At 38.0% G+C, this 10,104-nt stretch overlaps 1 protein-coding gene and 1 pseudogene across 1 annotated transcript; one reads left to right on the top strand and one right to left on the bottom strand.

The window, feature by feature from the left end:
* Positions 1 to 794: 794 nt before the first annotated feature.
* On the bottom strand, positions 795 to 4,743 carry LOC110333132 (olfactory receptor 2D3-like). The gene is made up of 2 exons (XM_021214583.1): positions 4,536 to 4,743; positions 795 to 1,738 (listed from the first exon to the last, which is right to left on the bottom strand). The coding sequence occupies exon 2, from the start codon at positions 1,725 to 1,727 to the stop codon at positions 795 to 797; it is 933 nt and encodes a 310-aa protein (XP_021070242.1). The 5' UTR covers positions 1,728 to 1,738; positions 4,536 to 4,743.
* A 3,908-nt stretch (positions 4,744 to 8,651) lies between these two features.
* On the top strand, positions 8,652 to 9,136 carry LOC110322909 (annotated as a pseudogene).
* Positions 9,137 to 10,104: the final 968 nt, after the last annotated feature.

Here is a 10,104-nt window from a genome sequence, read left to right on the forward strand (position 1 = left end):
GGTAATAAAAATAATAATACAAATATATCTATCTACCTGCATAGGAAAGAACTTTTCTAGGAAGGGTCTACTATGATATTTAGAGTGGAAGGGTTTCTCATAACAGTTCTGATGGAGAAAGCTGTTTCTCAATCTTAGTTCTCTGGAACCAATAACTATTTTTGTTGTAAGGAGTGTGGGAAATGTTAAAGATGTGTTCTGGAAATCCAATACTGAGAGTTGACTTGACTATCAGGATACTTTGCCTACTGCTTTTTGGACAAGATCTTAATCTTTGTTTTGAGCTGAGCAAAAATCCTTATATAGCCCAGGCTTGCCTAAACTGTGAATATCATTCTGCATTGGTCTCATGAGTACTTAGATTATGGGTTTGTGCCATCATACCTAGTTATAGAAGTAGTTTGAATATCTATAGATTAAAACTATAATCATAAAGATGGCTATGAACAATAGTATGGTAGTATGAGTCTGGCATTTACCTGTGGGGTTTAAAGCTAAAGGAAATGTTCCATGGTTGAAATAGATTGGTTCATGAAAGCTACAGTTTATAAATTTTTCTCACTATTTTAAATTTATTTTATTCTACTTTATTTTATTTACTAATGATAGGAAAATTGTCACAAATTAAGTGAGCTGCACCCAAATATAATAATTGTGACCAAGGTTGCAGAAGCATTCTTTGGTACACATGAATGAACTTTACTCTCAGATTAGAGATAGTTCACAGCTAAAGGTGTTTAAGACGTTGATGGACTTCAGAATAGCCTAGACTCCTGATTATCTCCTATATTTTTCTATCTTATCTCTCTTTTAAGTACTTTCTTTAATGCTTCTTTCACATCTTTGTTCCTTAGGCTATAAATGAATGGGTTCATCATGGATGTTACTACTGAGTAGAACACTGAGATTACCTTATCTTTTTCATTCATTTTCTTTGAGTTTGGCTGCATGTAGGTAAATATTGTTGAGCCATAGAAGAAGATAACAACAATAAAATGGGAACTGCAGGTAGAGAAGACCTTGAGCCTCCCTTCACCTGATTGTATTTGAACCACAGTGGAGATAATATTCCAGTAGGAGAAAAGGATAAGAGAGACAGGACCTAGGAGAATTATTATACCCATTGCAAATATGACCATTTCAGCTGTGTAGGTTTCTTCTGAAGCCAGCTTTAAGAGTGCTGGAGGCTCACAAAAGTAATGATTGATTATATTTGGTCCCCGGTATGTCAAGCATAAAGTAAATGAGGTATCTACTACAGACACAAATATTCCACTAGTCCACGATCCTACAACTAGCAGAACACAAACTTTATGTGTCATGATGGTGGAGTAGTGCAGGGGTTTGCAAACAGCTATGTAGCGGTCATATGACATGACTGCCAGAAGAGAGCTTTCTGTACACCCCATTATGAGGAAAAAAAACATTTGCACTGAGCACCCAGCAAATGAAATAGTCTTCCTGACACCTAGAAAGTGGACTAGCATCTTTGGAACAATTGTTGTAGAGAAACAGAGATCATTGAACGACAGGACTTTTAGAAAGAAATACATTGGTGTATGAAGTCGGGAGTCAACGTGAATGAGAAGTATGATGAGCAGGTTCCCAAACACAGTGATCAGGTAGATGATGAGAAATACCACAAACAGCAGGATCTGAGTCTGATGATCTGAAGAGAGGCCCAGCAAGATGAATTCAGTCAGATAAGTGTGGTTTAATTTGCCCATGGATGTTACTCCTACAAATCAGCATACACAGGCAGAACAATCAAATGTTGATTATGATGGTCAAATCCAGAAAGTAAAAATGCCATGGGAAGAAAAGAAATTGGTTAAAAAATTCATCGTAAGCATTTAAGATGCTGTATTTTCTGTATAGCTATACTGCTCCTAAAGCAAGCTGATTGGTAGGTGCATTGAAAACAGGACCATTCTCAGAATCTTTGATGACAGAATGCTATTATCTATAGAGTCATTGTTCAACAATTGTGTTGATAATTCCAGAAAACATCGTCAGTTCAATTCCATGTTGTTAATCTAACATGCAAAATTACACACTGAGATAAATATTGAGACCATATATCAAAAGTACAAATATATTATATGACTTTGAAAGACAATAAAGAATCCTTCCTTTGGTGAGAAAGTTCTACCGTTACTTTCCAGTTTACTGATCACAGAGAATAAGTGAGCCTTGATCCAAACAAATGTCAGATGCCAATAATCATCTTCACTGTTTTCTTTTATTGGAATTCTCTAACATCTTCTCCAATAACACCCTCCAAAGAGGAATTACAAAGTTATAACCTTGTTGTAGTGTATAAACAAATGAAAGACATATGACCAGAACTAGGTAGTATCACATAAGGGTTCTTTCATGAAGTCCAGAGGCAGTCATAAGAACTGTCTGAAAAGGAGAGTATCTTATGTGTCCTAACAGTACTTAGCTTCATTCATGCTGTAGCTTGGCATACTGCAGTTAACTGGATGTGTGCATTGGCAGGAAACCAGGCATTGGTGAAGTGTCCAGAAGCCAAGCAGGATAGACAGTCACTATCTACAGTTTGGTGTATATCTGCAACAATCAGTGTCATGACTGGATACAAAATAAAAGATAAGTGAACAGAAAGGAGTACAGAAAAGAAAGCAGTGGAACATGAAGCTGGAGTGGGTGTTCCTCGAAAAATATGAAGTACCCATGTTAGAATGCTCTTTAGAGGGGGAGAGATGGCTCCATGGTTAAGAGCACTGATTGCTCTTCCAGAGGTCCTGAGTTCAATTCCCAGCAGCCACATGGTACCTCACAACCATCTGTAATAGGATTCAATGCCCTCTTGTGGTGTGTCTGAAGACAGAGACAGTGTACTCACATATATATAATAAATTAATCTTTTAAAAAAATGAATGCTCTTTAACAGTGTTATCAGGAATGAAAGCCAATCCAGCTGTCCATATCAAATTAAAATTGGAAAAGTCAAAAACTGCAAGTATATTTGTGTTTGCACATATGAACCTCTGTTCAGGTACACAGTAGAAAAAATGTGACCAGAGTCATTTGATCTAAATCAGTGGCTTATGATTTCTAAGTGTATCTTGAGTCAAGAGAACAGAAGCAAGCTTCAAGTAAAGAAGTGTTGTCAAAACTGGATCTGAACTGGGTCTAGTGTAATGTATGGAAGGATACACGGGCTTAGGGACCAGCAAGATCATGTCTGAAAGCATGTTACAAAAACCAATGCAAATAAAAATTGTCTTGCCTCTCACTTTGGTTTGAGATGCCGTGAGGATGAAAGACACTGTCATCAATAATCAAAATAATCTTTTGTTATATGCTTAAGAAATTGTCATTTACAATATATTCATTGATAATTAAATATAGTTAGTGGATTGGCATTAGTATTTCTTAATTAAAATAGAAAAGAGAATACTGTCTTTTGCAATGACATAACAATGGTTTCAAGGAAATATTTCCTTCAGTATGTGTGTGCACTTTTGAGTATACATTTGGCTGTACTGTAAAATGTATTTCTTTCATTATAGTTAATAATAGTTCAATTTAATAACAAAATAATATGATAATGAAAGCTTTAAGAAGAATATTGTTATAAGTCCAAAATGATTAAGAATGTCAATAAAAGCTTCATTGCTGATCTCATTTTGCAATAGTTTTCATAAGCAAATTTGCCATGTTATAATATGCTGAATTTTTAGGCATAATTTGGAAAATATTAATATGCACATTCACTAAATATTAGTAATTATATGTTTATAAATATCTGACCATATGTTTCTAAGGTTTTCAAGTTAATAAATCTATCTTAATCCTAACATTCCATATATCTGCATTTCTTAGCAAGAATATATTTTCAAAGATTTTGACTAGCTGAATGAATAAATGAACAAGTATCGGAATTAATAGGATCCTCTTTAATACTGTCATTTATATACATGTGCATTCAAATATTCCAAGTACTACATGACCTATTTAAAGAAAATATACAATTTTGAAGGAATGGCTTATGTTTGTAAGAAATAAGTCATTTCTTTAGAATTGAGAAATCATTTAACAAGAAGAAACACAAGTTAATAACATCCCATGCCCCTTGCATATATACAAAGATTCACTGGCAGTTCTTCTGGTGGGGAGGAAATGCACCACCAATTGCTGTAAGTGTCTCTTTCTTGTTCTAGCCCCAGGCAGACTATCATTCTCTGCACACTGTTCTACTGGTACCTACAGAGCCCACATAAATCAGTGCTAGTACTCTTCAGCTCTGGCCCTCTCCCACTTGCCAGAGCAATCAACTATACACAGCTAAAGCTCTACTATATGTTGCAAGCAATACCCCCATAATTCCAGAGGGCTTCACTGCAAATAGATCATGAGAACAGCAAAAGAGGAAGAAAACACCACTGTGGGTAAGACTGGATACTCAATGAGCAGTGAGATACTGGTGGGAGGAAATTGATGACTAGTTTTTTGAAAAGAAATTCCTTCAGGATCCTCCTCGGTCACCGCAATATCTTTCTCCTTACCCAGAGGCCTGGAGAAGAGGAAGCACAGACGTGGGAACCTCACACTGAGTAAATGAAATGTCTAGAACTCTTTCTTAGCTGCAGATCTGGAGTTAGGACCCAGTGACTCTCAGGCTTCTCTCCTAGCAGCTGGACTGGAAGCAGACATTGCAGTAGACTCCATTACCAGCTGCTGTTGGCTAGTGTAGATACATAGCTTCTAAGCACCAGCACTGATCTCAATCGTTTTTCTGAGAAGAGTTCTTTTAAGATCGAGGCCTTGAGAGAGGATGCAAACACAATATTCCCTAGGGTGACTCTTGGCAGTAATGATAGCTCACTTTATTAACTTTACACACAATGAGATGCCTTGGGACATTTTGTTTTCTTGACTTGTAGCCACAGGTTGAATTCTACATGTCTATTTTTCTATAAATACCACAAGAGGTTTGTGTGTTCTGCATCTCAGGATAACACAATAGTCCCTCCTTTATGTATGGCAGCAAAATGAATTACGAAGTACATACAAGAAAGGATCTCAACATGTCAACATTTCTATATTGATAGAAAAATGTAAATATGCATTTGTGTTAATGGTTCACTAGTGAAATATTCAAAAGTATTGTTTAAAGCTGCAAATGTCATAGGTACTATTAAATTATTTTACCAGATATATGAAAATATGACAAAGAAATTTTTTTTCTGGTATGATTTACTGAAATTGTCTATGTGCTCTTTGTATCAATCTTATTTCATTTATATGAAAAAATATATATTCCTTTCCCATATTTATTGCTAAATTTCTTAAACCTACCTCTTTTTAAATTACATTATACCCTTCGGGTCTGCTCTCCCACAGTTCCTCATCCCATTCTTCCTCCCTCCTGTCTCCAAGAGGATGTATTCACCCCCACCTTCCCAACCAGGCTTCCCTACTCCCTGCAGACTCAAGTCTATCAAGGATTAGGTGCATCTTCTCTCACTGAGGCCAAACTAGGCAGTCATTTGTTTTATATGTGTTGGGGGCCTCATACCAGCTAGTGTGTGCTGCCTGGTTGGTGGCTTAGTATCTGAGAGATCTTGTGGATTCAGGTTAGTTCACATTGCTGGTCTTACTATGGGGTCACTCTCTTCCTCAGCTTCTTCCATCCTTCCCTAATTCAAACACAGAGGTCCCTGACTTCAGTCCACTGGTTGGGTGTATTTCTTCTGTCTCAGTCAGCTACTTGTTGGGCCTCTCAGAGGACAGCCATGCTAGGCTCCTGTCTGCAAGCACACCATAGCATCAGTAACAGTGTCAGGCCCTGGGACCTCCCCTTGAGTTGGATACCAATTTGGGCCTGTCACTGGACCTCCTTTCCTTCAGTATCTTTTCTATTTTTGTCCCTGCAGTTCTTTTAGATGGGAACAATTCTGGGTCATAGTTTTTGACTGTGGTATGGCAACCCCATCCCTCCATTTGATGCTCTGCTTTTCTATTGGAGAAGGACTATAAAAATTTTTAAGGGAAAGGGAGATAACATTTGCAATATAAATAAAGAAAATATCTGATAAAAAATAAAAATTTTTAAGTGATAGTAATTTTAAATGTGAAAAAAAAATCTCCTTATATGTTGCCTATACAAGTCACTTCAACTTTAAGGACACAATTCACAAAAGTGAAGATATAACATGCTCCATAAATACATAAACCAAGGGCTAGCCCTACCCCACTACTTTTGCAGAGTGACCCAGGTTGACAAATTTACCTACCACCCAGGTCCAAATCTATAGCTTTGAGTTGTTCCACCCCAACATCTACTCCATCTGTGAACTGCTGGAGTAGGTGAAGAGGCCAGTCCTACAAAATCAGAGATTCAGAATCTCCATGACCCTGAGCAACAGCAAACTATCAAAAGTTGCCTCAGAAAGGTTCCAGGCATGATAGTGTGGCAGAAGCCTTGAATCAGACCAAAAACTCACTGCAATAAACATTTGCATGTAAAGCTAATCAGGCAAAAGGGTAGACTGTATGACACACTGCAGCTTTTAATGTCACCACAACCAACAAACGTGATGGAGAAGCAGGAAAGATGGAGGAGAAGAGTAGTATGTCCAAAACCAAAGATACAGTAGCTGTAACCATGTGAGAGAAGGCTGCAGGTGATGGAGGTACATGTGGTCCACCAGTACACTCGGCAGGATGGTGGCCAGTAGCCCAGAGCTTCCATGGACTCACCCTCAAACAAGCTTCCCAGCTGGATGATTGCCCTGGCTCTGAACAGCAACACAATGTTTGAAATAAAAAATGGTTTGTTTACTGGCTTGGACCTTCTGGAAATGTCAGAAACCATCTAGGAAAGGTTACATCAAGCAAGTGATTTTCCTGGAGATATCCCACCTTTTGCATGGTTGTGAGAAAGGCACAGCCCCAGAGACTTCATCCTAGGATTGCTTCTCACTGCTGATATACCTCTTCTGCCATTATTACATAGCCTAATGATCCCTGGGCATCAGCCCACCTATTGAGCAAATTTCCTGAAGATCAACATGAAGATGAACTTTCATGAATAGCTTTTAGAAGAACTAATGATTTTATAGAATACAAATAATTTTAGGAAGAAAATTTAAGGAGATAGCTTTAGTTGTTTTGCCAAAAAGATGTAATAAAGTTATAATCAAGAATTGAATATACCCCCTCATTATAGTATAGTAAGTAAAGGTTATATAATAAGGTATGCAATGAACTTTCATAAACTACACTAAGAAAAGAAGTAGGCTAGGTACAGATTTGTGATCAAGGAAAAACATTAATTCTAGGTCAGATCCAAGGATGAAGTCACATGTATGTACTATGATAAAACAAGGCCATGTGAAACTCTTACTTTGAACTTATAATGAACTTATAAAATGAAATGCTGCTTTGAAGTTACTATCAACATCCTTCTGTAACTTCCCTTTTGTGTAATATTTTATATATGAGGTAATTTTATAAAGAACTTTTGTCTAAGAAGGTATAAATTTCCAGAGAAAAGGAATAAAATGTGGCTTTGGAGTCTACTTCATCCACCAAATACATACACAAACACACACACACACACACACACACACACACACACACATATATATATATATATATATATATACATTTGTAGGTATATATATGCATACATACATACATTTGTAGGTATATGTGTATGAATATAAGTATGCATATGCATTTGTGATATTGAAGAAACAGGTGATTAGGCCTGGCCAATGTGTGTGTGTGTGTGTATGTGTGTGTGTGTGTGTGCCTGAGTTTCTTCTTTTCTTCCTTTTCTTTTCTCTCTGGCTCATGAATTAACAAACTCTGGGCCTCTTGCCTGGCCAGTGAGGGGTCATTGAGCTAGAAAGAAAAGAGTGCAGGTAACTAGGCATTTTTTTCTTAATCCCCTACTGCCATCAGCAGGAGTTAAATTGCCCAAATCCAGTGGCTTTTGACCACAGAATAACAAAGAGTTAAGGAAAGGTATAAAATTGTCAAATGTAAACAGCTTTTGCCCCTGCAATCACTGATGCCACCCTCCTGCCTTCCCTGGAGAATTATATGCTGAACTGGACCTCAGCATTGAAAGACCTCCATAGTCTATATTTCTCCTGTAGACCATGTCAGTCCAAGACCAATGCTTCAGCAGAGAAATGTGTTGATAATGTTGGTAATGTGGGTCATATTGCCACTGGAGACAAGTGAAGGTCCTTGCTAATGCTGGAGACCATGTGGATGTTTGAGGTCCATGCTAATGCCAGAAATCATGTAGAAACCCAGGATCAACCCAATCACTGACTGTAAAGGACAAGGAAGCTCCTCTTGCAGTGGTATCAATGACTACAAACACACAGTTGAGAAAGAGGAGCATAGGAAGCTTCTGCGACAAGCCCTTCCTGTACCACAACCCATCCCCTCAAAAAGTAACAGCCATAAAAGGAAGTCATCAAAGATAACTCTTAAAAATTCTGATAAGGATGCTCAAGTGTAGCTCTCCACAACTGATGGCTTCTGGCAGGGGTGTAGATGAAGGACTCAGCTTTCCTTAGGGGATTAGTCACTGGGAATTTGACTATGTTCCAGTGAGTATATGGACAACACAAAATGGACTTGTTCTTTCTATCTTTCCTTTACTGGACTGTCGTGTAGTGAATGGGAAGGTGGAGTACTTCCTGAAGTGGAAGGAGTTCACAGATGCTGAAAATACTTGGGAACAAGAAGAAAATTTAGATTGTCCAGAATTAAGTGAAGTATTTCTTACTTCTCAAAAAGCTGGTAAAGTAAAAGATGGTACAAAAAAAGGAAATCTTTATCTGACAGTGAATCTGATGATAGCAAATCAAAGAAAAAAAAGAAATGCTGCTGACAAACCAAGGAGCTTTGCCAGAGGTCTTGATCCTGAACAAATAATTGGTGCCACAGACATCAGTGGAGAATTAATGTTTCTTATGAAATGGGACAGGGGAGAATTAATGTTTCTCATGAAATGGAAGGACTCAGATAAGATGACTTGGTGCTGGCAAAGGAGGTGAATATAAAGTGTCCTCAGATTGTCATCACCTTCTTCTAGGAGAGGCTGACTTGACATTCTTGCCCCAAAGATGAAGCACAATAATTGTATAATATATATATAACCTGAATCCTCGGTGTTGAATTACTAGTGTGAAAAAATAGCATTTATTTTTTTAAAAAATAGATTTTTGATAGGCTTCATTTTGAAAGTATTGACAGTAGCTGGGATATTTTTGGGTTTTGTTCTGCATCAAAAGGAACTGATTCCTATGAGCAAGTAAGAGCTATCTGTAGTTGAGTCCTTTAACAATAGAATATTTGATGCTGTGTTGTATTTCCTCAGCTTCGAAGAACAGCTTTTCTTAGATGTTGGGGAGATTTTACAGTCATTACTCAGTCAGAACTTATTTTTAAATGGGAACATAGAAGGACCATTCTGGGATGGTTTTGTTTGTATGCAGTGAATGCATAAAACACATAACTTGTTTGTTTGATCTTGCTTTTTCCATGATTTTTTTTATTATTTTCTTTATTTACATTTCAAATGCTATCCCGAAAGTTCCCTATACCCCTCCCCGCCCCTGCCCCCCTACCCACCCACTCCCACTTCTTGGCCCTGGCCCTCCCCTGTGTTGGGTCATATGAAGTTTGCAAGACCACGGGGCCTCTTTTCCCAATGATGGCCATCATCTGCTACATATGCAGCTAGAGACACGAGCTCAGGGGGTACTGATAGTTCATATTGTTGTTCCACATACAGGGTTGCATCGTCCTTCAGCTCCTTGGGTACTTTCTCTAGCTCCTCCATTGGTGGCCCTGTGTTCCATCCAATAGCTGACTGTGAACATCCACTTCTGTGTTTGCCAGGCACTGGCATAGCCTCACAAGAGGCCGCTATATCAGGGTCCCTTCAGCAAAATCTTGCTGGTATATGCATTAGTATCTGGGTTTGGTGGTTGATGATGGGATGGATCCCCAGATGGGGTAGTCTCTGGATAGTCCATCCTTTCATCTTAGCTCTAAATTTTGTCTCTGTATCTATATCCTTTCATGGGTATTTTGTTCCTTATT

This window comes from Mus pahari, chromosome 1, assembly GCF_900095145.1.
Source record: "Mus pahari chromosome 1, PAHARI_EIJ_v1.1, whole genome shotgun sequence".
Classification (NCBI taxonomy): domain Eukaryota; kingdom Metazoa; phylum Chordata; class Mammalia; order Rodentia; family Muridae; genus Mus; species Mus pahari.